This window comes from Oreochromis niloticus, linkage group LG4 (genome assembly GCF_001858045.2).
Source record: "Oreochromis niloticus isolate F11D_XX linkage group LG4, O_niloticus_UMD_NMBU, whole genome shotgun sequence".
Taxonomy (NCBI): Eukaryota; Metazoa; Chordata; class Actinopteri; order Cichliformes; family Cichlidae; genus Oreochromis; species Oreochromis niloticus.
In genome coordinates this window covers 33,432,714-33,460,697 of record NC_031969.2, presented here as the reverse complement: position 1 = coordinate 33,460,697, position 27,984 = coordinate 33,432,714, and the positions used below count along the sequence as shown (strand labels likewise).

The following is a 27,984-nucleotide window of genomic DNA, read 5'->3' as shown; positions in this document are numbered from 1 at the left end:
GGAATCCGTGGATTTTAAAACACGTGGTGTCAAAAGTAACACAGTGACAGGTGTTAGTACACCCACGAATTAGAAAAAGGAATTCCAGCTAATTCGGTGTGTTTAATTTTCCACGCTTTTCCAGTATTGTTAATGCTGCATTAAAGACTTCTCTGCTGATTGTGTCTCAAAAAATGAAATAACGAAGATGTGAAAATTTTCAAGTGTTTATTTCCTTCAATTCACCCGCATGTTTTTTTTTTTATTGTTATTTACATTCATACTGCTATGCATACAGTATATATAAACTTTATAATAAAGTAGCTACTGAGCGAACAGAATACGGAGTAAAAGTCAACCTGAACGTTTAAAAAGCGTCAGTGTAACACTAACCACATCAGAATGCATACACGTCTATTTTCACCCTGCTATCAGAGAAGATAAGCTGCAGATAAAGAGCTCGACTTGTTTTTCTGAAGCATAAAGACAGCTTTCAAACATTTGCATAGTTTTCATTCTGTCAACACGATGGTAGTTTTAAATCCACGAGAATAAAACTGTTTCCTACTTTAAAACACGTCCTTCAAAATAAAACAGACTCCAGCATACAGTTGATAAAGTGCTAATGCTTCACACAGCAGGTCTGCGCTGTGACTCTAAACTAAAACACAACATTCAAGCATCACACTGACACCGCATCATCTCCACGGCTACCCTCCAATCACGTGCCAGCGGTGCAGCGAAGACGGCGTGGACCTGAACACGCTCTGATGTGACGGATAAAGTGCATCGTGTGATTTCTGCTCTAAATGTGGTGTTTGGGGGGGGGTCCGGGTTCTCTGAGGCTCCCAAGTCTGGTTTAAAGACACCTGGGCTGGGAGTCACCTGCAGGTCGAGCTCATCCAATCCGAGTTAGGCAAAACAAAAAAACATGAAACCAGCGTGTTACTTTACACTAAATGCAAACTGAAATTTAAACTCAGTGCAACTATGAGGTCACAGATGGCCCCGCCCCTCAATAAAACTGGTTCAGCTGGACGTTTCTTCCTGTTAAAAGGGAGTTTTCCCTTCCCACTGTCGCCAAGTCCTTGCTCATCTGATTGTTGGGATTGTCTCTGTATTAGTGTAGGGTCTCTACCTTACAATATAAAGTACCTGGGGGTGGCTGTTGTTGTTTGGTGTTATGTAGATAAAATTGAATGGATCCAAATTTCTGACCTTTACTTTCAGATGTTGGGCAGGATTCACACAGAGGTGTTTCGAGCTTCACCTGGTGTCAGCCAATCAAGTCATGCTTATACAAATACTCCAGTGCTGCCACTAGCCAATGAAATCACAATATGGAAATCCTGAGAGAGAAGCATCAAAATGTTGGAGTCAAAGCAGTGAGGAATCAGGAGCTCCACCTTCAAGTGTTGGAGCAGCGCGCAGGTGTGAATCCTGCCTTACAGGTGTGAATCCTGCCTTACAGGTGAACATTCACAGGTTGATCGTGACCGTTTTACTTGTTGCAAGTGCTTCAAAACTCATAAAAGTGGCGTCAGTTTGTAGTGATAAAAAGGGAAGGTATTAAATAGTATTTCACACGGAGACGATTTCCTGCAATAATCCAGAAGAAGAAGAAGAAAAAGTTACAGCATGCTTTTATGTTGAAGGAGCTGCGACGGCGCTAACGTCCAGACTGGCTTAAAAGGAGAAGCTTCATCCCTGCGGACGGGAAACTGGCACTCATGCAGCTTCTCCCTTTGCTACAGGAATAGCACAGGTCACAGGCACTAAGTGCTGCCCCTCTGCAGGCTTCCAGAAGCTGGCCAATGAGAAACAACATGACTGTAAAGGCAGTAGGGCCTTGAAGGGACAGAAGCTAAAACGGCTGCATGAAGAGTCAGCGGCAGATAAAGAAGGTTTATCAGTAAAAGAATAAAAATATGGAGGCAGAAATGAGCAGAATAGATTTAAAGATCTGTGAAGAGACAACGCTTCAACCTCTGAAATAATAAATGACACGGATCAATTGGATCGGCTACAGAAACTCCCACTGAAGTCAGGAGGTACACCTCCTCCTCCTCAGGTCTGTGGTTCCATCCTTGGCTCCTCCAGATGTGAAGCTACGTAAATGTTTAAAAGTAAAGAATGAAAAAACAAGTCTGTGGATGAATGATTGAAATTAGCCTGTAGAGCAGGGCTCCCCAACTCCAGGCCTCGAGGGCCGGTGTCCTGCAGGTTTTAGATCTCACCCTGGGTCAACACACCTGAATCACATGATGAGTTCATTACCAGGCCAGAACTGCAAGACATGTTGAGGTCATTTAGCCGTTTGAATCAGCTGTGTTGGATCAAGGATACATCTAAAACCTGCAGGACACCGGCCCTCGAGGCCTGGAGTTGGGGAGCCCTGCTGTAGAGTAAAGAGTAAATACTCATCCTTTTACCAAATGTTAACACCAGACAGCCAATGAGAGGGCTGCTTCCATTTCAAACCAACAGCTGGAATTAACAGCAACATGATGCCTGAACTTCCCAACATCTGTTCCACATCTGTATGAAAGCAAAACTGAATTATTGAGCTCGTCCTTCAGGAGAGTCCACGCTGTGACGGGCCGTCATGTTGCAGCGTGACGCGTCGCGTCTCTGTTCGTGTCGTCCAATCAGACGTGGCGTGTTATTCTGGTGATGACGGATGATATGTGAACTCTGGTCCTTAAACAGTTCTTAGAAAATTTATTTCATCTTAATTAAATTCAGTTGAAAGTAATCTCAGGTTGGTTTAAACTCAGATTTAAGGAGAATTAAAGTGTTTTCTGATGTTAACCCTGTTTTCTTTCAGCCTCACTTTGATAACGTCTGCTGATGACGAGCTCTGACTCTGACAGACTCAGTCCGGTGTCTGTGGGAAATAACCCTGTTCTCTATCAAGGCAGCGGTCCGATGAGTTCCCGCGTCCATCGGCACGCTTCCTCCCGGTTCGTCATAGCGGCCGAGGCCGGTGCAGACCTGCGGTCTCGGGGCTCAGAGCCGGACTGTGCGTCGCCTTCGAGGGGCTCCAGTTCCCCAGAGAAGCCTGGACGGCCTTCCGGTGAGCCAGTCTGTGCGTGATGGAGAACCCAGCGTTCCCCTCCAGCTGAGACAAAACCACAAGCACCTGTCTGAGAGACAAACACAGCCCGAGTCACAGGTGTAGAAACATGCTCCGCCCCTTTATTTTCTCAGATTGAGGAAATCAAATATTAGCATATAATTCAGTCGTGATTATTTCACGATAGAGTCAGATCCACAGGTTTGTGGACGGTGTCTCAGTGTGTCCCACTACAAACAGGTCTCAGCTGTGATTTAAGTGTTTATGAAGTACAGCGCACGTTTTGAAGTTTGTGCTGAAATGTTGCGGCGTTCCCGGGCGGGTGTGTGAGGCTCGGCGCGCGGCGCACCTGTGCAGAGGAGGGATGCTGTCGATGGTTTTCAGGCTGCTGCGCGTCGACACCACGTTGAAGCTGTCGCTGCAGTCGCAGGACACGTGCAGGTGATGCCTCGGGTGCCTGTTCTCCACCATGACGATAAGCCCCGCCCAGCCGTGGGTCAGGTAGTAACAGGTCATCCCCTCCCGACCCTGACACACAGCAGTGATTCTCCATTACAGGTCAAAGTTTAAAGCCATGAAGGAGACTTCCTGTTAATGTCAGGGTGGATGTTGTTTAATGATGAACGAAGTAGATTTGAAATTGTTAGCGATGGAAATGAAAACGAGAGATTTAAAGAATTCATAAACCCTGAATGAAATCTACGTATCTGAATGAGTTTCAGTCTTCGAGGACGTCAGAGGTGAGACACGTGTTTCAAAGCTCTCAGACTCTCTCACCTCGTGTCGCTCGCCTTTGGTTTCTGCCAGCTGGATGATGGCGTCGGCGATGGTGGTGCTGGAGGCCGTCACTTGCTCCACCATCACCAGTCTGGAGCTGTACACCGCCAGGACGTAGCCAGGCGCCTCCGACCTGCCGCCGCTCACTGAAACAGCAGAACAGCGGCTCATTGATGACGGTGTAACGCCTGCTGTGACGCTTCAGGTACACCTGAGTCAGTTTCCTCTGACCTCTAACTCTTTAATGAGGTCATGCAGTATTTATATGGAGCGGGATGCTCTGCACTTATGTGTGGAGGGCAAAATGTGCAGGTTCTGGCTGCAAAATACAGAATCATCAGAGGCGTCCACGTTCTAGCAGTCTGCACAATCGAACAGCGTCAGGTCCTGACGCGGCGATCGAGTGCTCGTGTCCTTACCTCCGCCCTCGGTGACACAGCTGTGCCAGTGGTTAAAAGCGCAGCAGAGGACGGCGTACTCGCCCGGCTCCAGCATGACGTCGCAGCCCACGAACCTCCTCACCGAGCGGCGGCTGTGCGCCAGCAGGCGGCCCAGCGTCAGCGTGCCGGCGCTGTCGTAGGCGACCCGAAACACCAGCACGCACAGATCCAGCAGGTGGCTCTCCGCCGTGTCCCAGCGCCTGAAAACACGAGCCACCGTCTTCAAAACACCTCCTTTATTTTACCATCTTTACTTTCTCTGACGTTTATTTATCTTTACTTATTTTTTCTGTCTCGTCTGCTTTTAATTATTTTCGTGAGGCACGTTTTATTTATTTCTGATATTTAGTTACTTTCTGCTTTTTTTTGTGAATTTTTATATTTATTAGTTTTTTCTCTGTGCATTTCAAAAGCACAAATGAACACAGATCACCATCCACTCATCGGGGATTCAGCTACCAAAGCTGTGTGTAGGTACAGACCGGAGGCGTTTCAGCCAGTGTCGTCTCTCCTACAGGCGAGCTGGCCTCTGTGGTGGTCAGGTGACCGCAGTTACGTTACGAAAAGCCGCACAGGTGCGCGCCCTACCTGCTGCCCTGCTGGAATAATGCCAGCTCCATGGCCGTCCTCTCCAGCACCGTGATCGACACCACCGACACGGGGACGTCGGCGGCTCGGGGGAAAACGCCGGGGACTCGAACCTCCTGCCAGTCTGAGTGAATCTTACAGATGTCCACGGAGTCGAAGTACCTGCCGGGGACAGGAGAGAACAGCGAGTCTGTTTTTGTTCAGTATTTTGATGCTTTTCCAGAGAGCCTTTAACAGGACAGTTAGGACGACTTCACACTCACTGACTACACAAAGCAACGCACAAGAGGGAAGAGAGTGCAGGCAGGGTGGAGGGGACCTGGTGGATGTTAATGAACACTTTATATTCTGTCATTTGTCATAAACAAACTCTTTGTTTTTCCCACTTTACATCTGAGTAAAGTTTTCTTCTGTAAATGGCCTGTATTTATATAGCGCTTTACTAGTCCCTAAGGACCCCAAAGCGCTTTACACATCCAGTCATCCACCCATTCACACACTGGTGATGGCAGCTACGTTGTAGCCACAGCCACCCTGGGGCGCACTGACAGAGGCGAGGCTGCCGGACACTGGCACCACCGGGCCCTCTGACCACCACCAGTAGGCAACGGGTGAAGTGTCTTGCCCAAGGACACAACGACTGAGACTGTCCAAGCCGGGGCTCGAACCGGCAACCTTACGATTACAAGGCCTACGGTCTTCCTGCTCAGACCGGGAATAAAACTAATGCAGACATCAAAAACATGCTGCTGCCGTCACCTGGTAAAATCCCAGAAGTCCATCCAGAACAGGCCGTCCTCAGCTCGCTGGGCACACAGCTCCCTCTTCAGCTGCGGAGGCCAGTCTGGCCAGTCGTCCGCCCAGGCTCCGGTCCAGGAGAAGCGACCCCACGGGTTCCTCAGCTGCAGTAACCTGACACACACAATGGGATTAACAGACTCGCTAGCTTAAAGTCAGAGTTGGCGAGCCTTTGTAACCTGGCTAGATCACAATGGTAACTGGTGCTGAACACGAGACCTGGTCTGGAGCAGGTTATGCTCAGAGTTACAGTTTAAAACTAGCTGGAAGTGCCAGATTTCACTGATTCCTCCACCTGGTTCCTTTAATGTTAAAAGGGAGTTTTTCCTTCCCACTGTCGCCAAAGTGCTTGCTCATATGATTGTAGGGTCTACCTTACAATATAAAGCACCTTGAGGTGACTGTTGTTGTGATTTGGCGCTGTATAAATAAAACTGAATTGAATTATGCTGCAGATTTAGTGTGTATGCGGTTCCTCGCTTATTAAAAGCTTAAAGATGGATGTTTAGATTTTTTAGGAACAGCCTGGCCTTCATCATTGGTTCGTGCACACGGTCAGACGCGGTTCTAAATTTTTCAAGGAGTACGATGAAGAAGATGCTGATGACTCACAGATTTCTGAGTGATTCAAACGTGCGGTTTGTGATTAATGATGTTTCACGTCTTCTAAAGGTTCACGCTGCTGGTAATCTTCATCTGCATGCTGACACTGATGGAGACAGCGATCACCCGACACATCTGCAGTGCAGAGGCCGCTGCAGTGAAACCCGTCAGCGCGTCAGCGGTGCCGGGTTAATGAGATGGGCCTGACGTCCACGGAGACATCTCAGACATCTCTTTCAAACTTTTTCAAGTGTCTGCAGACTCCACCTCCAACCCCACCGACAGAAAAACACCGCTCCTGCATCCGTTTATGAGTAATCACCCTCCCGTTCCCTCGAGGGTTTCTCTTGCAGTACGACTCCTGCCACCTCCTCCTGCGGATCCTCCTCCCCCTGTAGCTCGCAGCAGTCGCCGCTGTAGGTTTGAGGAAACATCCTCTATGCGTGCGAATGATGAAGCGGTTAATGGAGTGACGCTGAGAGGAACATTTGTTCTCTGAATGTGCCCTTAAGGCAGCACTCCTCTGCAGACCTGCTGCATTTACACTGTGGGAGTTTTGATGGATGATAAAAGCAGAGCCTCCGGGCTCAGGAAAAAACACCCCCGCCTGTCCCACGCAGGAGCAAGTCACTCTGACTGATGGAGGCACACACGACTGCAGACATCGAGTCTCTGCTGTTTGTGCAGTTTGTCTCTGCTGCTCTTTATGTCTGTTCAGGATGGATGTGTGCTCGTGTGTGTGCTCAGGTTTGTCGTGTGGCCGAGTGTTCGACTCCCTGCTGCACTTTGCTCTGTTCTCAGTTTGCTTTGCGTCTCCTTGTTGGTCTTGTGGCGTCTCTTTGTCTCCACCGTGTCTCTTTGGTCGACTTGGTAACTGTTAACTTCAAACAGAGACTCAGAGAGTGATGTCATCAGCGGGTCTGTCTGACCGTCAGTGTTTTGGACACAGAATGACTGTATGTGGACGAGAGGGTGGAGCTGAGTAGGTGGGGCTTCTTTGATTTGTAGTTTTCTGCATTAATTTATGTTTGAAACGTTGTTGTTTATGGAAAAACTCCAAAACCAGGCACCAGGTTTCCAACACCAGATACAGGCAGTGGAAGGAAGTCTTTCCTGTTTTTACTGAGGAGGAGAAATGCACATCCACCTGTCAGTCAAAGAGGCCACGCCCCTAATAATGCAAACTTATCCACAATCCAATTCAAACAGGTGAGTTATGAATATGTTATCGTTTTTTATCCACAGAGACAATCAGTTTGAGCATCAGGCTGTAAACTGTGACTCACTGCTGGAGGATCTGCAGGTTTCTCAGCTTCTGTGTTCAATTTTTAGGAAACTATAATGACCATAATAACCAGGAGCAGCAATAACAAGAACAGTAACCAACGAAGCAGCCTCGAAGCCTCACCTGTGGCCGTCGACGTCCCGCACATCGAGCACAGAGTACGCGTGGCGCGGACGCAAACCCAGAGACTCGTACTCCGCGTCGTCCACCTTCATGTTACCTCCTCCGCAGGATGCCCCCATCAGGAACCTAACAGCAGCATGAACAGAGGCGGGGTTAACCGACCTTAAAGAAACAGCTCCGTCCTCTCAGAGCACTTCAGCCTTCCCGCAAACTTCTCACCCAGCCTCTTTGGAGCTCAGCATCTTGGCCCAGATCAGGTCCGTGTCGATGGGCTCCTCTTTGGGGTTGGTGGCACTGACCTGGAGGGCCAACGACTCGCAGGGCGCCCCGGTCAGGGTGGAGAGGCCCTCGATGGCGCGGCCGGCTTGCAAAGCAAAGTAGGAACCGTGGAGCTTAGCCAGAGCCTTTTCAATCAGAGCCACCCACAGCTGCTTCCTCTGGGCCTGGAGACACAGAGAAGGGGCGGATGGCGAGGATCAAAGCTTTAACATCATGACGAGAAGAGGAAGTGCACATATGTTCATGTGTTCACACCTAATCAGAGAACCTGAAGCCTGTTTCTGATCCTGATCTCATCATTACTGACTAAAGCAGGCTAACAGGACCTGAGAGTGGACACGCCAGGACTTCCATTAGAAACCTCCAAATTCTAAGATGCACTAAAAGTATTAAAGTAATCCAGGGATAGTTTTCTTCACCTAACAGGTAAAATACCTGTTAGCTAAGTGCTGCTCATTTCATGCCTGAACTCAAAATGCTGTGAAGTACGGTGTGGTGAACAGAAATTATTTTACTGCATTCAAAACCTGTAAAAAATCTAAAGGATATTCTTCCACAGATAAAACATCCGAACTCAGCCAGTAATAAATCGCTGCCCTCTGGTGGTGAAGCTGAATTCTGCAGCAGGTAATCACACAAAGTGCCTTTAAACAGAAATGTCTCAGATATGGTGAAATACCCATGATGCTACAGGAATCACCTCTTCTTTTAATGTGTAATTCAATGTGTAAGGTGTAATTCAGGCCACTGGGTGGCGCTGCAGAGTACAAAGGAAGAAGAGGATAAATCTGGACTTTTCCGGTGTTTTGAGCCGAGACCTTTTTCCAGCACCAACCACACATCACGTGAACCATTTCACCTGAGAGAAGAGGAGGTGGCTGCTCTCGTCGCACGGCAGCATGTCGTCCACCAGCACCGTCGTCCACGAGCCGTCTTTGCACAGACGCACCTGATAGGCTCCCTCTGCGCACAGCGAGCGGGTCACCATCACCTTCTCCACCAGCTCCGGCCGCTCCGCCAGAACAGCCAAGGCGCTCAGGAACCTGCTCTCCGAACACAGCCTTCCTTTAATGTGCTTAAACAATCATCCAGAAATAAATCGTAAAAATAATAATCAATAATAAACGATGTGACAGCATAATCAGCTCACCAGCAGTTACCCAGAAGCCCCTGCAGGATGTCGGACGGACGCAGCGTGCGGAAAACAGTCCACTTCACGCCGCGGTCTTTGAAGGCGGTGCAGCTGATTTCCTGTGGACGAAGCCACTTCTTGACCCGATGCTGGACGCTGTCGTCGCACGGGAAGCCGACGGACTTTGGACCAGGAGGGAAACTGTCGTCCACAAACGTCACCGCGTTCTGGGAGAGGAAGAAGACGATGACACACACGATTTGCTACAAGATGATAATCTATCGTTTAACCCATTTAATTTTTCTCGTTAATGTCGGAGGTTCTGGTGCAGATCCAGAGCTGAACACAGTGAAGTTCAGGCTGCTCTGCGCTGCGGGTGGAGGTTGTTATAGCTCTGAGGAAGACTGTCAGTCCACCTCCACCGAAAGTGAAGTAACATCAGCATAAACTCTTCCTTCTGACTTAAATTCAAAGGTGAGTGTGTGCTTTAAACGCACCTCTCTGCAGAAGCTGACGATGTTCTCCCACAGCTCTTTGGCCGCGCCCTCGTCGCTCTGCCGCAGCGCCTCCACCAGCCGGCTCTCCTTCCTCCTCGGGAACAACGCCGCTTTCAGCTGCTGAGGGGTGTGGCAGGCCTGGCAGTGTTTGGACTCCAGCCGGTTGATGAGTGTGCACGCCGGACACGCCCACTCCTCCATCCTGTGGACAGCGAGCGAAAACGACACGGAGGCGTCCGATGCAGGTGACAGCGGGGACATCTCCTCTTTGAGGATGCTGAGTCTCCTGCCGGCCAGCAGCTCCAGCTGAGTGGAGGGATGCGACACAGCGAGGGTGGAGGGAGAAGACGTGCTCTGAGCCTGGCTGAGGCCAACATCTGGAGGGGGAACCTCTCTGCGGCTGCAGGGCACTGGATTGTTGTGGCCAGCAGGGGGCGCAGTCAGCACGGAGGAGGAGGTGTTCGGATGCGAAGCTTCTGCAGGTAAACTCTCTCCTCGGGCGGATATCGATAGCGAGAGTGCCGCCGCTGAAGGTTCACCCCGCCCTGCTCCGGGATCCTCGCAGACGTCGGGCATGAGGAGCGCCTCGGCCGGGATCTGAGGGAGGGACAGTTTGCGGGGTCCACCGCAGGCCGAGCAGGACATAGAGGTGGGCGTGTTCTGCAACGTGCACCTCGAGCACTCCCACGCCAGGCTGCTTTTGTCAGTGTCTCCGGGCTGCTTCTTGCTCTGCAGTCGGCACGTCTCCATCCAGGACGTCCTGAGGGGGCCGGAGCAGCTGCTGGAGCGCTGAGGCCGGGGCTGGGCTTCCGCAGACGCCTTGGCGTAGCCACAGAGGGAGCAAGCCAGGCTGTCAGGGGGTTCGCCAGCGTGCAGCGTGGGCATACCCACCCGTCGTCCTCTCTGCTCACTCCCGGCCACATCCACCGGGCATCGGGTCCCTGCCGAGGAGCTTCACAGATGGAGCAGCGGGGGGCGCCGGCGGCGTTGAGGAAAGTGCAGCAGCCGCACGCCCACTGACTCCTCTGGATGGGCATCGATCCAGAGGAGAAACTACAGAGAGAAACAGAGTCATGTGATCAAAAGGGAGGACATTAACGTCTGAACCTGACCGATGTAAGATTACTGAGACTGATATCGATATCAAAATCCATAAATAATTTACCTTCTACTCGCTATGTGTCTAATTTATGAGGATTTACCAAGACAGTATAAAAAATTAGCTCAAAAATAATCTTGTTTTATTGCTACAACAAGTCGTGAATTACTTGTTGACTCCTTTTTTGAGGCATTCTAAACAAAAAAGTTGCAGAGTGCCCTCTGGTGGACAAACTATGCAACATCAACACTAATAAGACGTTTGAAGGGTGTTTCTATTGTCTCTTCTTTACTCTTATTTATCAGCAGTTACAAATGCAGATTTAATATATCGGCAAAAAGATAAGATCGATCAACATATGAGTCGGACTCTAATTAATATATATTATTCTGCAAATAAAATCCATCAGCAAACCCCAGCACCAGTGTTCATTGTTAAAAATAGATATTGTTCGTGTTTCTGGGTCAAAGCATCTCCTGCGTGGATGATGCTTCGTCATCTTTGAGTCCTCACCTCATCCTCTCCAGCTTTTTTCAGCAGTATTCATACGCAGCGCGTCTTTAACTCAGAACACAATGCGCTGTAAGAAAAAAAAAAAACAAACATGCAAAATTGCACCCAAAAAATCAGCGAAACAGCGAAGCCACGAAAGGTGAACCGCGTTATAGCGAGGGAACCCTGTATAACAATTTACTTATTTATTTCCTCTTATTTAGTTAAGTTTAGTTTAATTTTAATTATTAATCTTGGCACTCCCGGCCCTCCATATTGGATTATTTTGAACTTTGAGTCATGCAAAGCCACTCTAGAGATCAAGAATTAAATGAAAAAAAAGCTCGAAATGAGCAGAGTAGTTGATCAGTCTCAGATTCTTTCTTCATTGAGATAAGAATGATGTCTGGAAATGTTAGATAAAGTTTGCCGTGTTCTTTGTGACGCTGGTGAAAATTTCCACTATGATTATCTGCTAAAAGCAAACCACGGCCACATTGAGCTTCAGTGTGTTTATCTGTGAAAGCCCGAGAGACGAAAATGGAAGAAAAAGCCTGAAAATATGAGAAGAAATCCAAATATAAACGTGTGAGTGAATAACAGTTTCCTTTGCTGAGCTGGAGGGAAAATATTAAAATGCACGAATATGCAAATGAAACAACAAAATCTGCTCTTCCACTTTTGCCTCCCTGACGCCGGCTTCATCGCGAGCAGGCTGCTCAGCGTCTTTGTGAATAAAGAATAAAAACACGGTTCTAATCTCAGATTCATGCTCGGCTGTAAAGCAGACCCAGATAATCTGCGCCGTGGCGTCCAGGGAGGAACGAGACCTCGGGAGCCAGCGTCACAGCCGCGTTCAGGCTGGCCCACATTTTCTGGATGCTCTCTTCTAAGTAGTTTGGCATGAAGCCTGAAACTTCCAGCACAGCTGACCTGAAGGATTTACTGCAGAACAAGCTGTCTGTAAGAGCCAGGTGACGGCTGCTGCACGCCGCGCTCGGGACAAAACACACTTTTAATCAACAACCGGCCTTCATGAGAACCTCTGCTGCTGTGTGCATGAGAAACAAGCTGCTCGTTAACCACGCAGAAGGCTGTGCAATACAGAAAACCCCGAGTTATTTTTAGTGACAAGATATAAACATGAGAACTTTCCATGGTCATGAAAGTTGGAGGTGCTCATTTTCTGCAGATCCCCTGTGCATTCATCGGCCCATATTTCCATGCAGATAAATGCTGTACGCTCATTCATTCAACTCAATTTAAACCAAATAAGATGGACGTAGTCCCAGAACAGCTGCTGCACAAAGTGATGAATGGATCCAATTTCCTGGAAATGTTTCTCATAATCCGGACACAATGAGAGCCTTTTAGCTGCAAATTACAGCGGCTGAAAAATGAACCCGACGCAGAGAAACGGCCTGCAACCTGTGAAGGCTGCAGTTCCACTAACGTCCACTGGGGACTCCAGAAGTGAGTCATACCCCACTCAGGTTTTGAGAATACCATGTTGGATGTGATCTAATGAACGGCCCGGAGACCCTCGATGCTAGCATACTACTGTGGCTGTAGTTTGAATCGAAGTGACGGACTCGTCTGCAAACAGCCTCCTGTTGCTCTGTGAGCTGCAGTGAAAAGCTAACTGCTAGTCACTTGGCTAGCAGTTAGCAAATATTTGCAGACAAATGCGAAAAACTACCGGTAACCATGGCGACCAAAGCAATCAACACAAAGTGTTTGGTGCAGCATCCGCTCATGACATTATTTGAGAAACGTTAAAACTTTGCAGCAGGAATAAACATGTTTACAGCCTGAAACACAAACTGATCTCTGCCCATCATTTCCTCCTTCATAACACCTGTTTTTATAACTCACCTGTTTAAACTGTATTAAGGCTTAAAGTTTATACTCTTAGGGGCGTGGCCTCTGTGACTGACAGGTGGATGGTGACCAGTGTTGGGAAGGTTATGTGTGTTTTTTTTGCTGCTGATACAACCAAATTTCCCCTTGTGGGACAATTAAAGGATTATTCTATTCTTTTAAAATGTATTCCACTACAGATTACAGATTACATGCCCCAAAATGTATTTTGTAACGTATTCCCTTATGTTACTCAATGAGAGTAACGTATTCTGAATACTTTGGATTACTTAATATATTATCATGCTTTTTGCAACCACATGAATGTACTATTGCTGTATGATTTATTACTATTACTGAAGGCTACTCTCCATACCAATACCAACTAGATGTTTAAATCTTAATATAAATGAGTAACAGTAGGTGGACATTAGGTAAGGCTGCACTTTTTGCAGCGATCTCGTATAGAAAACTATTCCACACGTATATAAAACAGGTCCGCGGCTCCGAACAGTAGTAAAGGGACCTCTGGCTAATACGGTGGGTTCCGTGTCGGGCTGGTAGCCGAAAACTAGCTTTACTTTGTTGTCTGGGTCAACTTTGCTAGCGAGAGACAGAGAGAGGCGTTGAAAGGCTGCTCCAACGGAACTTATTGTTTCGGAGGAAAACACGAACACAGTGTACAGTCGAGCCTTAATAGCTTACTTACAGCTGGACTACACTGCCCATGAGGCTACATTCTTTAGGGCGATGCCTGCAACACTGCTTATTGTCTTCATATTAAATGATTTTTTCAATAATACTTTTAAAAAATATTTCTTCACGTCATTATGTGGGCCACAAGTAGAGGTGACATGGACCGCGAGATTGAGACAGACATTAGAGCCTCTTAATGTGTGTTTTGTTTGGGTTTCCGCCGGCGTAGAATTACCAAAAACAGAGCGTGGACAGCCGAACATATGAAGCAAGAAAAGACCGCTGTGTAATCCATTTATTTCAACAAAGTAACTGTATTCTGAATACCACCTTTTTCAACTGTAACTGTAACGGAATACAATTACTCATATTTTGTATTTTAAATACATAACGGCGGTACATGTACTCTGTTACTCCCCAACACTGATGGTGACACAGGCGGCTGTAGCTGCTAGCTGTCTGCTAGCTTCACCTGAGCTGGACCTCTGGACCGTGTTTGCGCTGTTGGAGCCTTTTTAATGACATCATATGTCTGCTGTGAGGTTACTGTAGTAACAGAAGGCGGAGCTGCAGATATGATGAAATTCTGCAGCAGTCTAACTTCTGCTCTTCAGTTCTATTTAATTTAATTTTTACTTCTCTTATTGAATTTATTTTGGTGCCTTATTAACTCCTGTACTCTGCTATTGATCTTAAATAATTTCATTTCATTTTTCTTAAATAATTTCAGAAAACTGATTTCATTTCATTAAATAAAGAGGAGAAGACACTGAAGGTGGAGGCAGGGAAACATTGAGGAAGCTAAAAACCTGAATCAGATTGTTTTATGGATCATGGAACAAACTGCTGAAATCTGGACTTTCCTGCAGCTCTAAGGAGGCGATTCCTCGGAGAACCCTGGAACTTCTTCTGTTCTGCTGTGTGTGTTTCCAGATGCCACGACCGGCTTCTTTTCCTTCTCCTCCACATCTATAAAAGGTATTTTGATCTCTGTGCATCAGATGGGGGAGTGGAGTGGCCTGCTGAGCTGAATTCCCAGCGGAAGGCTTGAGTGGGCTTCTTCAGACCAGCTCTTCCACCGGGGATTTCCCCATCAGCGCTCCATTTCCTGTCAGTGAGTAACTCGACTCCCGGCCGAGGCTCCCGAAGGCTGAGATGACTCACAGTGAGCCGAGCGCCGGCGGTTTATTCGACAGAGATGCAGTAATAATTAATAAGTAAGGCTGCGGTTTGATTCATATCGAACGATTCATGAAATATTCACGGTGACGTCGAAACGACGAGCATAAATTCAGCCTTACTATAGTCGGTCATTAACAAAACCAGCTGAGAGACCTGTGGTGGTGCTGGATCCAGCTGTTCTGGGTCACGCCGGGTTTGAAGATGTTTTTCTCCTTTGTTCTCGTCTCCTGTGCTTCTCTGTTTGTTGGTGTGTTTCCTGAAGCCGTGTGTCGGTGCTTGTGTACGTGCTCTCAGTATCTGGATGGTATAAGTGTGTTTATTGCATGTGCTGCAGGAGAAGCTGGATAATTTAGCAGTGAGAAAATAGACTTCAACGAGCAGGAATCAATCAATCTTAGAGGATAAAACAATTTAGGATTTACATTTTAGCCCCCACACATGCAGCATCAATGATCCAGCTGAACTCAAATAACATGACTTCATTTTTTCTCGGTTCCTAATTAAACAGTAATCAGCATTTAGCGTTCTGCTAACCTTTGCTGATTGGTCGGTTAACGATTCAGGATGGCGCCCGCTGCTGCTAAAGCCCAGCAGAAACTTCCAGAAGCAGCTGACTGAGGTGGTTGGAGGTGATGCTACGAACTCTCTGCAGCCACTCGCTTCATGCCCCAAAGCAAAATGGAAGATGCGGTAAAGCAGCGTGTGGTATTTTACTACAGCAGAAACATCTGAGAAATGTAAAACTCAACTATTTCGAACTTCTTGAACTCTTCTATCAACAACATGATGAAAATTTGCAAGAGATTGGTTTATTCTGGAGGAGCGTAAGAGCGCCCCCTGTGGAACAGGAACTACAAAGTCTGGACACTCGAGTACTTTGAAGTTCTTCGGTCAGCACCGCTGCACACCTTTGACCTTAATGTTCATCATCCAGGTAAAAGATGGACTCTGTGACATCGAAGCCTTGAGCTGAGCATTTCATGAGTTTGAGTTGCGACACAGACGATGCTTTGCCCATCTGTCCTATTCCCCTCGCGCCTCCTCGCGTCTCCGCTTTGCTTCCTGTGTTTTTCCTCCCTTGTTTTTGCTTCTTTTGGATCCTAGGTGAACTTCCAGATTGCATCCCAGACGTTTCCACATTGTTGAAAGGGTTGGGGACATTTGTTTGAGGTCGAGATGAGAGATATAGATTGGATCATTACCATCTTTATAAGTTCCAGCTGGTTAGTAATGATTGTGATCAGACGGCCACACAGCATCAACTCCACCTGTTTCCTTTTTTAAACCACTTAAATCTAAATTCTGTTTAGCGTATTCTGTGGTGAGCATCTGAACACAGCATGTTAAACCCTGTGCTGTGGGAGCTGACGGCTATCTCAGAAGGACAATTTTCACTTTTCTCACGATCGATTTATTTTATTTTCCCTCAGAAACAATAAAATGATTCTTCTTCAATCCGGCAGACTGTAAAACTCACATCTCCAACTTTGAATTTGGCCCCATTTCCACCCTCGGGTCTAGACATCGAGTAAAGACGTCAGCTGATGGTTACTGAACATCTGGAGGATTATAGACATTGTTAGCAGGTCTGATAACCTTTAGCTCACCATTGGCCAGTTTAAAGGGCGACACCTGTGCTCAGACTCTGGGCTTACAGCTCATATTCAGCGCTCTTCATGTCGGCTTTGCGCTAACCTCCTAACCCTGCACCTCCAGCTGTAGGAACTAAATGCTTGTAAGAGACTAAATCTGTCCTCTTCTGCTCTGCTCGTTAGCATGTGGTTAAAACGCAGCCAAGCAAAGATCCGTGTTTGCTGACAGCCTGGAGGATGAGGAGAGGTTAAATCTGCCTCTTCTGGTTTCTGCAGGTCTCTGTGGAGCTGCCCAGCGCTGATTATCTGCAGCTCTGATTCCCAACAAACCGGCATGCACAAACAAACCTGCTCGCTGATAAAAAGTCAGAGCAGAAGTGGGACTGCTGCAGGACTTAGAGAGGATATTACACTGCAGATATTACAAACTGAAAAAGAGCCACGGTCTCGCTCTTATCTCATCGTTACGTCTTCGCCACGCCTCCTTCGTGTCTCACCTGCGCTCCCTGTGCCGGCCCGGTCTGGGAAGCTGCCGGGGGAGGAATGTGCTTTGGCTGCTCCTCAGGCATCCCATGATGGGGGAGGGAGGCAGAGCTGCACCCCGGGGCGCCGCATCGTCCTCCGCCTCGTCAACGAGGGAGGAGGAGGAGCTTCCCATGATGCCGCTGGCTCAGGTGGAAGAGCCCTGATGAAAGAGAGGGGGAGGCAGAGGGGGCATGAGCATGCACAGAGGACAATAACACAAACACAGTGCTGCTGCTGCTTTCACTGACTGTTACAAACACGTAACTTTACAGAAGCTCGTCTCTGCTAACGTGCACGAGCTCCTCCACGTCTTCAGGCTTCTTCTTCCTTTGGTTTACCGGGACTGAACCGTTAACCCGGCCGAACGCACTGCTGATATGATGCTGTGCGTCACTTCTGACCAGTGTCACAAAACTTTAAGTGTTTCCGTTCAGCTCATTCATCTTTTTATTGTTGAGCTTTACAGCAGCTTTGCATGAATCACAGAGCAAAATCATCCTTCTTCATCTCGCACTGCAGCCCTCGGTTCATCCTGTCTGAAAGGAGCCGCTTAAGCCCCTCCCCCTTTAAGATATCTTTATTCTGATTGGCTGTTCATCATAAATAAAAGGTTTAAACAGCAGTTGGGTGGGAATATGCGCTCTCTATGACATCATACAGATCTAAGAGTAGAGAAAACTGCGATAAACTGAGCGTTCAGAGCAGGCTGGAGTTACTGTACATACATTTTGGTTTTACACTCTTTTCTGAGTGACTTCAGAAAGAAATTATATTTGCAAAGTCTGAATGACTCTGCAGCAGACTTAAAAGCCACGCTTTGATTGATGCAGATCTATCCTCCCTATAAACCTAATCATTCACCACTTCCACCATTAAGAGAAAGATTATCCCAGAGAGAAAATCACATTTAGCTTCATTCACAAACAGCAATGAGTCATCAGCCTCCCTCCCTTACTTACTGAGCATAAGTGGACAGACGCCGGCTGAGCATGTAAAGGAGGGATGAAGTAATTACCGTTTCTTTGTTTTTCTGTGAGGGTTTGGTTGTGCTGTAAATAAAAGATGGAGAAAGTGCTGAAGCTTTCTAATCGTGCATTATTTCTAACGGCCAGCAGGTGGCAGCTCCTCTTGTTGTAACGATGAGTTTGAATAAAGTTGTTGATTTATGACCTCAGTAAACACATCAGGCTGAGTTTGTGGTGTAAAGTTTAAGAAGGTTTAAGGAGCTTGCAAAGAAAAGCGTCTGGACTTCTTTGAGTTGCTTGGAGACGTTTCACCTCTCATCCGAGAAGCTTCTTCAGTTCTAAGGGTCAAAGAAGCTTCTCGGATGAGAGGTGAAACGTCTCCAAGCAACTCAAAGAAGTCCAGACGCTTTTCTTTCCAAGCTCCTTAAACTACGATGACCTGGATGACTGAGAACCTTCACAGACAAAGTTTAAGAAGCTTTGCATGATTCACAGTTCTTGTGCTTGAAACAAGATTTAGCCTCTCCCCTTTTAGGGCAACTGTCTTCTGATTGGCTGCAACTTTTAAACAGGTGGTGGGTGGAGCTTTTGTCTGCTCTCTGACATCATGCAGATCCAAAAGTTAAAAAAAACTCGCGAAACTGTTTGTTTGGAGCCGTCTGGAGACGGCCTCTGGTTCACAGGGATTACTGTACATACACTGATCTTATATATCCACGTATGATATTTATGATAATATAAATGTGTAAATCAATGAATAATTAAATAATGGGTGATGTTAGGATTATTATTAACTATTAATAGATTTTTAAACTAAATCACTTTTACCCTCATACTTCAGTTTTAAACCAGAGGAGGATTATATGAAATGTTAATCAGCAGCTTCATCTTCATCAGACTCATCAGTGTGTCTCTGGCTCCAGCTGCTCCTGCTCGCTCCACAGTTGTGTCCTTGAACAAGGACTTCAGATACGATCAGGAGCTCCAGATCCAGATGCTCCTGATCGGGAACGCTGACTGAGAGTCTGCTGCACGCACTTTTCTACCAAAATCCTCTGATTTTATTCCCAGAAAAGAAAGCTTTGCTCTCAAAGTGTCTCTCTCCTCCTTGGTGTTTATGACTAAATGATAAAGATACGCTCAGAGCGTTAAAGCCGCAGCAGTCTGCTGTTAAATGAAGTGATCAGAGACATTTTGCTGTGCTCTGCCTCCTTCTGTCCCTCACTGCAGAGGCTTCCCTGCTGATACCTGAAGTTCACATGCAGACTTTAGGTAACCTGGTGCACCTGCAGTACAGCTGGTGGCTGACTGAGACACTGCAGGCATGAAAACAAAGAGCAGCCCGGAGGAGAGCTGCAGACTCACCGCGGAGAGGACGCCCGCTGCCGCCGCTGCTGCACCGAGGAGGACACGGATCTGTGGCTGCCAGCTGCCGGAGACCTCCATGCATCCTCTGTCATTCACACAGCGACGTGCACAGTCACCATCGAGCTCCTCGCGGTTCCCACCGTCAAGCTGCGGGGAGGAAGAACCACTTCCTGTCAGCACCTTCAAAATAAAATCCTAATCGAGCAAGAAGAAGATGACTAAACCCCGAGATGAGGCTGAACGTTTGCGTAGGAATCTGTGAAGGAAGCCACGTTAACACCTCATTCCACATTTCATCTGATTTATCACTGAACAGAAATGAACTGTACCTCAGTGTAATGACAAGAAAGATTCATCCTGGTTTCTGGGACCACCCAGAACATTTCAGTGCCTGTGTCACCATCCACCTGTCAGTCACAGCGGCCACGCCCCTAATAACGCAATCAGTTTGTGTATCAGGCTGTAAACATGTTTAGTTCTGCTGTGAAGTTTTAACGCTGGCGTCTATGGGGACTGACTCATTGCTGGAGCCTCTAGTGGACGTCAGAGGAACTGCAGGTCTGGTGCTTCACGTTAGGGTTTGGTAACAACTCTCAATAATCAGGAATTTATACCCCACTGTAAACTAATTTCATGTTTTGGATATTTACAAGAAAAACATGCTGTTAAAAAATAATGGGATTGATTAATATTCTCTTTTATCTGAGGTACAGCGTGTTGATATTACTTTTTTTTGCCCCGGTTACAGCTCTTTTTCATTCAGTTGAATATTACCGTTGTGTCTTATAAAGTAAAAACAATATGTAAATGATCATTACTTGGGTAGACCGATTTTACTTCAAGAAAAATGAATACTTGCAGTACTTTATTTGACTAGCTTCTTTCAAATAAGTAAAAGTGACGTCACTAAATACGCGTATGTGATCTGTCTGAGCTTTTATTTTGAAAGTGACTTCCTCTTTATTTCGCTCAGGCTCGTGGACGTTTGTATTCTGCAGGGACGTTTTCAGGACAGGACGCCGACCGAGCCAGCCAGCCAGGGCATGGCCCCTCTTCTCCGGGGAAGATGACCGTCTCCTCCCGCAGTGCGATCCTGGAGGATGAATCGGTCCAGCTCTCGGGCACCAGACTCCGCCGTAAATCTCGCTGAAATGTGATCAGCCTCGTCAGCTCACACCGGCACGGAAACACTGACAATCAAAGTTTAGTTTTTATGAATCACTGATGCTTTCTGTGTAATTCGGCGCTAAATTTGAATTATAGCTTGGAAACGTAACGTCAGGACACAGAGGTTTTTACACGCGTTGAGAAGTTTTACCACTCATGCGCAAAATCAGTAAAGTGTGAGTTATGTTTCTGTCCCTGATCAGCTGATCCTGCTTGATCATTGGTCCTTCAGGTAAATCACGTCACACTGTGATCATCCAAACTAAACACGCGGCATGAAAACATTTAAATAAAAATAAAACTTGAATCAAAGGAAAAATTACGTTTGTTAAGACTTTGTCTTAAACACTTCCCCTGAAAAATTTCACCAATATTAGAATTTTAAAAAACTATAAGATGGAAGATTACGTCTGTCATCACTCTGTTTCCTTGTGTGCCTGTTTGTATTTATCTGTGATGTTTAGTGTCTTTCAGTATTTTTACTTTCACTAACTGAAACCAGGACTTTTACTTTATAAAGAGTGTCTGAAAGTGTACACACACAAACACACACACACAAACACACAAACACACACTGGTACTTTTACTCCAAAGGACATCGTGTCTGTTTGAGACTACATACTGTGTCAGTATTAAACTGGACCCGTTCTCCTTTCCCCGTCGTATCCCTCCTGTTTCTGTGGTGGATTTTCAGATTGAATATGTCCAGTGTTTCTAATTGTGAGCTCAGTGTGTGAGCGAGCCAAAGCTCAGGCTCACACTGCTGTAAACACTCAGTTTATTACAGTTTTTGTACTCTCAGATCTGTCTGATGTCACAAAGGTCATGGTTAAAGCGAGCACAGCCAGAGCTCTTTCCCCAATAAAGCCAACATCTGTCGATCTGTCTAATATTTGACGACAATCAGATTCATTTCCAGGTTTTTCTCCTTCTGTTCAGATCAGGAAAGAGAAACGAGGGTTACCCTCGTCGACACCTGAGGGGTAAAGAGTTAAAGGTTCTCGCTGTCCTTTAACTATAACATTCACCACCAGGGGGCAGCATTTTACCAGTGAGAGCGATTCATGAAATAGTTTCCTGGGCACGAGTTTACCACCCTTACTTTTGAGTTCCTGAACAGCCTGTCACCAGGTCGGTCTCACACGGACAGTTATGAGTCCACGATGTGACTATTTCTTCTTTTAAAGGCTGAAAACGTTCAAACCAGAGACCACAGCTGGCCTGGCCGTTCCAACTCAGGACCTTTTCACTATGAGACAATAATGCTAACATCTGCTCCACACCAGCAGCAGTCTGTCCACACTCGGTTGATGGTGTCCGTAAAATTTGAAACAAACAAAGAAAAAGAGAAGTTTACAGAAACTGAGGGTGTGCAGTGACCTTCACCGTGACCCCTGACCCTACAGAGGTCATACAGCTGCTTTAACACAACATCAGACTTTCAGCAACACACGATCAATGAGCACGCTGACTTTCAGGGTAATAAACAGAAATCTTTGGTAGTTTGAAAGGCAGGAAATCATTTTCTACATCTAACAGTAAAGCACATCATCTGACATTTAATAAACTAATAGTGCAGTAATATTTCACTCTGGTCCAGTTTTCCTGCAGCGCCTGGTGCACTCAGTCAGTCCATTAAAACCATGTCGATCATGTACGAAGGCACAGGCGGTCCAGTTTCCTTCTTCATCTCCTACTGTCCTTTTCTCCAAACCTCCTCTCCAGAGATATAGGTGGCTTTGACGTTGAGGCCCTCATCGAGCAGAACGAGGTCTGTAAAAAAATAGTGCAGAGTGTAAGAAACACAGGAAGCAGCGCTGCTGAGAGAAAAGAATCAGAAGGATGGTGTTATAGAGGGATCATTGCAAAGACGGTGGAAAAGTCGGAGTTCTGTCAGTCGGAGACGGTTTCCTCCTGAACATCTGGAGGAACGTCAATGCTTTGAAGGATCAGTTAAACTGTAAGTCTCACAAATTCAGGCTGAATCCAGCTGCTGGCCTCATTAAAGGAAAACACATGAACTCCAGGAAAGGTCAGAGAGAGGCGGCGCGATCCCGGAGAACCTCACGGCTACAGCCGTTAAACTTTAATCCAACGTCGTTGACCTTTGAAGCGCTGCACAACTGACAAATGTGCATGATGGAGGCTAAATATTCACTCACCATTCATGTGGGTTATTTTATTTACTCTTATTAAAACTTTTATTGTAAATCTGAAACAGAGCGAGTTCGAAGTTCTCGAAGCGGTTTGGCTGTAAACGTTTTTATTTCTGCTGTAAAGTTTAACATGGGAGTCTATGGAGACTGGCTCCCTGCTGGAGCCTCTGCTGGACACTAGAGGAACTGCAGGCTTTGGTCAACTGTTATACAGCCCCCCCCCCATGAAAAAAAGTCCATATTTACATCCAAGAAAACGCTGAGGACACAAAGGAGGAACTACAGCAGCTCTAACAGCAGGGATGCAGAAATAAAGGTGCAGTCGGCTCTGACCTGCGTCGGAGCCGTAGTCCAGCTTTCCCTTTTTGTGGCTGATTCCCAGAAGCTGAGCCGGATGCAGGGAGGCAGCTTCCAGAGCCTCCTGTACACTGCAGCCTGGAGGACAGAGCAGGAAGTGAAGAGCAATGATGATCTGACCTGCATCGCCACAGCAACCAGGTCTCACCTGCTGGAGTTTACACCAGGCAGCGCGTCACTGCTCATTATGATTCTACTTCCTGTTTTTAGTCATTAAAGCAACACAAACTGACCTGAGGCCTGCTTGAAGTGGCGCACACACATGTCCATTGTGGCGATGCTGCCGCTCAAAGTCTTGGTGCCTGAACACAGAGTGAAGTTAGAGAGTTTTACACATGAAACCGTGGCAAGCACGATTTATTTTACTTTTCAGATCTCTGGTTCTAGTTATGCATCGCTCAGGAAATCACAGGCCTGTGAGATAATAACATCTGAAGAACATCAGACCTGCCACGTAAGCGTGGAGACCCTGGATCTCAATGACCTGCTGGCCCAGAGTGTGACGGCCGGGAGGAAGACCCATCGCGGTGATAGCGTCCGTCACCAGCACCAGACCTGAAAGTATGAAACACACAAGTCACGGGAAAGTCCAAAATCCATCTACTCCCAGAATGATGCCACATGTTTAAACACATTCGTGGAGCTTCACCAACCTCCTGAAACCAAAATAAGAACATTCTGATACATTTAGGAATATATTTGTCGAGATTTTCGTGCTTTTGGCTGCTGATCTGAAATAGAAACCTCGGTCAGACCTGACGGGTGAGCTCTGTGAGCGATGCGCAGGGCTGCAGGGTTGGTGTGGATGCCATCAGCTATCATGCCGTAGTAAACCGTCCTGCCTGCGGGGATCCTGTCGCTGGTCAGCAGACCCACTATACCCGGGTCACGATGGTGGAACTGGACCACAGCAAACACAGAAGGATTACTGAGAGCGTAAAACCGACCGGGCTGAACAGAAACTGACTCAGAGTCTCAGAGACGAGCAGCAGCTGGGACTCACAGGCAGCATGGCGTTGAACAGGTGAGTGATGAAGGTCGCGCCGTGCTGCACCGCCTCCTCGGCCTGCGACAGGTCGGCCGCTGAGTGACCTGCAAGAACCAGTCGAGTAAACTTTGTTCACATCAGCGCTGTCAGACGGATTACAGCAGCTCCAGGTCCTCTACAGAGGACTGACCTGCCCACGCTGACACCGCACACACCACACAAAACACTCAGGACTGAACCGGAACATGATTCAACAGAAAATTACGTCAGGAAATAAAATGAAATCAGTAAATCAATCATTAAAATAAAAAATACAACCACACAAGAAAAGTGTATAAGTAAATAAGGACTGAATAATAGTATGAAAATGAAAAAAAGGATAATAATTTTTTTTTTTGAAAGTTATCTTAAAAGAAAATCTACGAAATAAAAGCAAATTTAAAATAAATAATGCAAACAATATAAAACAACTAAAAATGAAAATAAATAAAATAATAAATTAAAAATGTGATTATTTTTTATTTAAAAAACTCAAAGAATAATAAATGTTTAATGAAAATAAAAATAATCTAAAATAAATAAAATCATATTTAAAAAAAATACAAGGATGCAAAAAAAGACAAATTAAGAAATAAAATTTCAATATTATAAAACAGAGAAAAAATAATGTAAATGGTGTAAATAAATAAATAAAAACAAAGTGAAAATGAAACCAGTGAAGCAGAGACGGCTTTTCTAACTTGAAGGTTTAGTGTTTTATTATTTACATCACGATTAAGCTTTGCTGTATAATCGTTGCCGTGACTACACAATGCTCACCTAAGGACACAGTGATGCCCCTCCGGCTCAGCTCCCTCACCACCGATTGGCTGCCGGGCAGCTCAGGAGCCAGCGTCACTATGGCAACATCGTCCAGGCTGCCGTAGACCTCCATCAGGTCCTCGAGGCCTCCGGACTTGAAGGTGCGGAGGTATTTCTCTGGGTGGGCCCCTTTCTTCTCTGCGCTGATGAACGGACCCTCCAGGTGAAAACCTGAACAGGGAAGTTTACAGTAAGTGAAACAGACGCCATTTTCAGCCATGGTTGGCGCCCGTGTACCGCAGCAGTGTGATCGTTTACGTACCAACATCTCTGCAGCTTGTGATCAATGAGGATAAACAAAGAATACAACAAAATTCACCTACAGCATCTGTAAAACCTCACCGAGAACTCCGGCTCCATGTGGTCCTCCATCATGAACTTTGACCTGAGGCAGAACCTGGAACACACATTTTGATGATGCTGTTTACACGTAGAAGCTTCACGTCACCGATCGTTAACGTCCTGACGTGTACATGCACAGCGCGTTCACACCGGCCTTCATTTCACCCCCTTCAGGTGCACCTCTGGACCTTCCAGTGCTGCTGCCTCCAACCCCAGCCTCCAGTTTTAGTTTAACTCTCGGTGCTCTCCCTGCTCCATCCTGAGTCTGTCCTGGTTGTTTCCAGGGTTCGTTTTAGGTGGCGGGTGGAGGCGGTGCAGCAGCACCTTCCAGTGAAGGAACTGAAAGCAGCAGGTGGCCTGGAAGAAGCTGTCCAGAGATGCTCCAGAAGATGACTTTGAAGGAGACAGTAGGAACCCCTGAACATGCGAGCGTGTCTAAACTTGAACTGATAAAAATGAAACAGTGACCTTGTGGTAAACTTCGGGAGGGGAGGTGACCAGAGTCGGGCAGAAGGACGTCACGCCATGCTCGAGGATCTTTTTGGCAACAAACGAAACTCCATCACTGACGTTCTCAGACGCCTGCGAGAAGTCGATGCCGTAACCTCCTGCAGCAGGAAGACGAGCCGTTACTCTCCTCGGGATAAACTAGCCCCGCCCCCTCAGCAGCAACAACGCTCTCCGTGACTCCAACACACACAGCGCTTATAAACTGCAGCGTCAGCTCAGATCCCACTGACACCACCTTCAGCTCCAGAGACTATGATGAACATTAAGAAGAGTTTGAAGCTCACAGATTCATTTTTACAGTTCTATCATCTTTGTTTCGTGCTCAGGTTCCAGCACGCCATCTGAATGTCTGACCAGGTATCAAAGTTACTGCAGCACCGCAGCTTCTGAAACACATGCAAAGGTGTGTGTCTGTGGGTGTGTGTGTACCGTTGATCTGGACGTCTATAAAGCCCGGCGCGATGATGCTGCCCTCACAGTCCACACGTTTGTCAGCGTATCCCTGTTCATCGAAGAACAGCTTCTCTGGGTCTAAAATCCTCCCCTCACGCACCCACAGGTCCTCTCTGCACACACACACGCACACACACACGCACACACACACACCTGGGTCATGACACCCTGGTCCATGGTACAGCATACATCATTAATAACTTTAACAATCAATAACTGGGCACACAAGTTTGAATTTATTTTGGATTTTTCTGAGCTGCAAAGGCTCAAAACCTATACCTGGCTCTCCGAGTATCTCCGAGTATACTCCTGTCAGGAGCTCTGAGCGCTCCTCTCAGCAGAATAGTTGGATTGAAGCTGGCGGGCTTCCTGGCTCACACCGGCTCTTTTTGCAGTGCTGTTTAGTGTGTGTGTGTCGTACCTCTGCAGCTCGTTGTCCCTCAGGATCCTGCAGTTGATGAACTGAGTGATGGGAGCGTCTGACACCGATTTGTTGGACGGCATGCTTTTGGTTTTGTGTCCTCTCAGCAGGCGAACGCGGACACTGCAAACACCGCCCGCTCAGCTACAGACGACTGGGAAACACAGCAGAACAAATCAAACCGTTTCCTGTCACAAATCTCTCGATGTTCATGTTAAACACGACCACAGCTTCTTACAGTGCGCACTTGTCCCTGTTTATCAGTTTCCCCCTAATACAGGCAACAATTTACAAGAAGCAACCAGTTAAAGGAGGATTATTATGAACTGTGAATCATGCAAAGCTGCTCTAGTCGAGTCCAGCATGACAGGAATTAAGAGCAGGACGTGGTTCAAGCTTGCGATGGAAACCCAAAGTGTGAGACAAGCAGAAGTGAAGTTTGTAACATGCAGGTGAGGTGAGGCGGAGCCGCAGGGTTTAATGAGGGTCTGATCTTATTGCTGTGGGTGCAGCCGCTGACTTTGACCTCTGATCTTTTTTATGGTCTCGGTGAAACATCCTGAGATAAGCCAAACTATTCTTATCTGCCTGTTGTAGTCAGCTCCCCTGACTCTACCCCGACTCTGCTTTCCGCCAAACTCCACTCACGAAACGCTGAATTTAACTTTCTCCTCTTTACCTACCTTGACACACAAAGTGGTGAAAACCCAGAAACACGTCTCCGCCTCAGTGTCCACTCGGCCTCCGTCAAACCCTCAGTGGCACTCGTGTTTCAGCACAAGCTGATCTATTCCAGCCGCCACCGACACAGAACCGGAAACTAAAACTGCGTTTTTCTCACGGAGTTCTGCAGCTCCTCCACCCGCGGTGCCTCCACCTGCCCTGCAGCTGTGATCCAGCGGCGCTATAAGGTGTGTGATCGCGCTGGTGCTCAGAGGAGCCGAGCAGAGCCAGAGGAAGAGGATCGAGTCATGTGACCGAGGCAGGTCAGCTGATCAAAACAACAGGACGAGAGCAGCTGCGGTTTGCTGACACATGCCAAAGTTTTCCACGGTCAGCACAGAAGAACAAGTTTCACGAGTTTATAATCACGAAAAGCTTCAATTCGTTTAAAACATCTTTACATGTTAGAGGTGACAAAGCGCGTTTATTCTCAGAGGGTTTACAGGAACAATGGAGCCATGTTTCCTTTAATGACTGCAGGAAAAAACAGCTGCAAAATATTTACTATTCACACTCTTCGGACACTTTATTAGGTACACCTTGCATGTGCCAGGGTCGTCCCAGGCTGGCTCGGTTAAAGTGTCACAAACGAGTTGGTCTCTGCTGTGAATGATTTCACGTCATTTTGAGGCAGGAACAACATTCAGGGT

The 27,984-nt window shown here is 46.9% G+C and overlaps 2 protein-coding genes and 2 long non-coding RNA genes across 9 annotated transcripts; 2 read left to right on the top strand and 2 right to left on the bottom strand.

Moving 5' to 3' along the window:
- Window positions 1-13: 13 nt before the first annotated feature.
- LOC100694671 (calpain-15) lies at window positions 14-19,652 on the bottom strand. Of its 5 annotated transcripts, none has more exons than XM_025906481.1 (14): window positions 19,354-19,652; window positions 16,996-17,183; window positions 11,190-11,256; window positions 9,578-10,630; window positions 9,099-9,307; window positions 8,808-8,991; window positions 7,889-8,112; window positions 7,670-7,795; window positions 5,620-5,772; window positions 4,861-5,022; window positions 4,252-4,472; window positions 3,833-3,978; window positions 3,405-3,583; window positions 14-3,125 (listed from the first exon to the last, which is right to left on the bottom strand). In XM_025906481.1, exons 4-14 carry the CDS (start codon window positions 10,460-10,462, stop codon window positions 2,948-2,950), a joined length of 2,667 nt encoding a protein of 888 aa, XP_025762266.1. In that variant the 5' UTR covers window positions 10,463-10,630; window positions 11,190-11,256; window positions 16,996-17,183; window positions 19,354-19,652; the 3' UTR covers window positions 14-2,947. The 5 variants fall into 5 exon arrangements, 4 of the variants coding, with proteins under 4 accessions (XP_025762266.1, XP_025762265.1, XP_025762267.1 ...); XR_003219732.1 differs by lacking the exon at window positions 11,190-11,256 and having other exon boundaries at window positions 17-2,087; window positions 2,412-3,125; XM_025906480.1 differs by lacking the exon at window positions 11,190-11,256.
- Window positions 3,591-7,733, top strand: LOC106098021 (uncharacterized). Of its 2 annotated transcripts, none has more exons than XR_003219733.1 (3): window positions 3,591-3,795; window positions 6,331-7,470; window positions 7,594-7,733. It is a non-coding gene; the product is annotated as an uncharacterized LOC106098021 (long non-coding RNA). The 2 variants fall into 2 exon arrangements; XR_002061785.2 differs by lacking the exon at window positions 3,591-3,795 and adding an exon at window positions 3,955-4,037.
- LOC112846636 (uncharacterized) lies at window positions 14,168-22,042 on the top strand. The gene is made up of 2 exons (XR_003219734.1): window positions 14,168-14,941; window positions 20,330-22,042. It is a non-coding gene; the product is annotated as an uncharacterized LOC112846636 (long non-coding RNA).
- Window positions 21,996-27,649, bottom strand: amdhd2 (amidohydrolase domain containing 2). Its single transcript, XM_013269846.3, has 12 exons — window positions 27,295-27,649; window positions 26,612-26,765; window positions 26,167-26,303; window positions 25,696-25,835; window positions 25,228-25,282; window positions 24,844-25,056; window positions 24,040-24,128; window positions 23,792-23,936; window positions 23,484-23,591; window positions 23,270-23,338; window positions 23,013-23,114; window positions 21,996-22,296 (listed from the first exon to the last, which is right to left on the bottom strand). Exons 2-12 carry the CDS (start codon window positions 26,692-26,694, stop codon window positions 22,217-22,219), a joined length of 1,221 nt encoding a protein of 406 aa, XP_013125300.1. The 5' UTR covers window positions 26,695-26,765; window positions 27,295-27,649; the 3' UTR covers window positions 21,996-22,216.
- Between the last annotated feature and the right edge of the window lie 335 nt (window positions 27,650-27,984).

Coding starts and splice junctions, on each gene's coding strand:
- LOC100694671 (XM_025906481.1), bottom strand. CDS start 10,462: ATGCCCACGCTGCACGCTGGCGAACCCCCTGACAGCCTGGCTTGCTCC. Junction 4,473..4,860: donor TTATTCCAGCAGGGCAGCAG/GTAGGGCGCGCA, acceptor TCGTGTTTTCAG/GCGCTGGGACACGGCGGAGA. Junction 3,584..3,832: donor CCAAAGGCGAGCGACACGAG/GTGAGAGAGTCT, acceptor GCTGTGTGTCAG/GGTCGGGAGGGGATGACCTG.
- amdhd2 (XM_013269846.3), bottom strand. CDS start 26,694: ATGCCGTCCAACAAATCGGTGTCAGACGCTCCCATCACTCAGTTCATC. Junction 25,283..25,695: donor CTCCCGAAGTTTACCACAAG/GTCACTGTTTCA, acceptor TGTGTGTTCCAG/GTTCTGCCTCAGGTCAAAGT. Junction 25,057..25,227: donor ACATGGAGCCGGAGTTCTCG/GTGAGGTTTTAC, acceptor TTCCCTGTTCAG/GTTTTCACCTGGAGGGTCCG.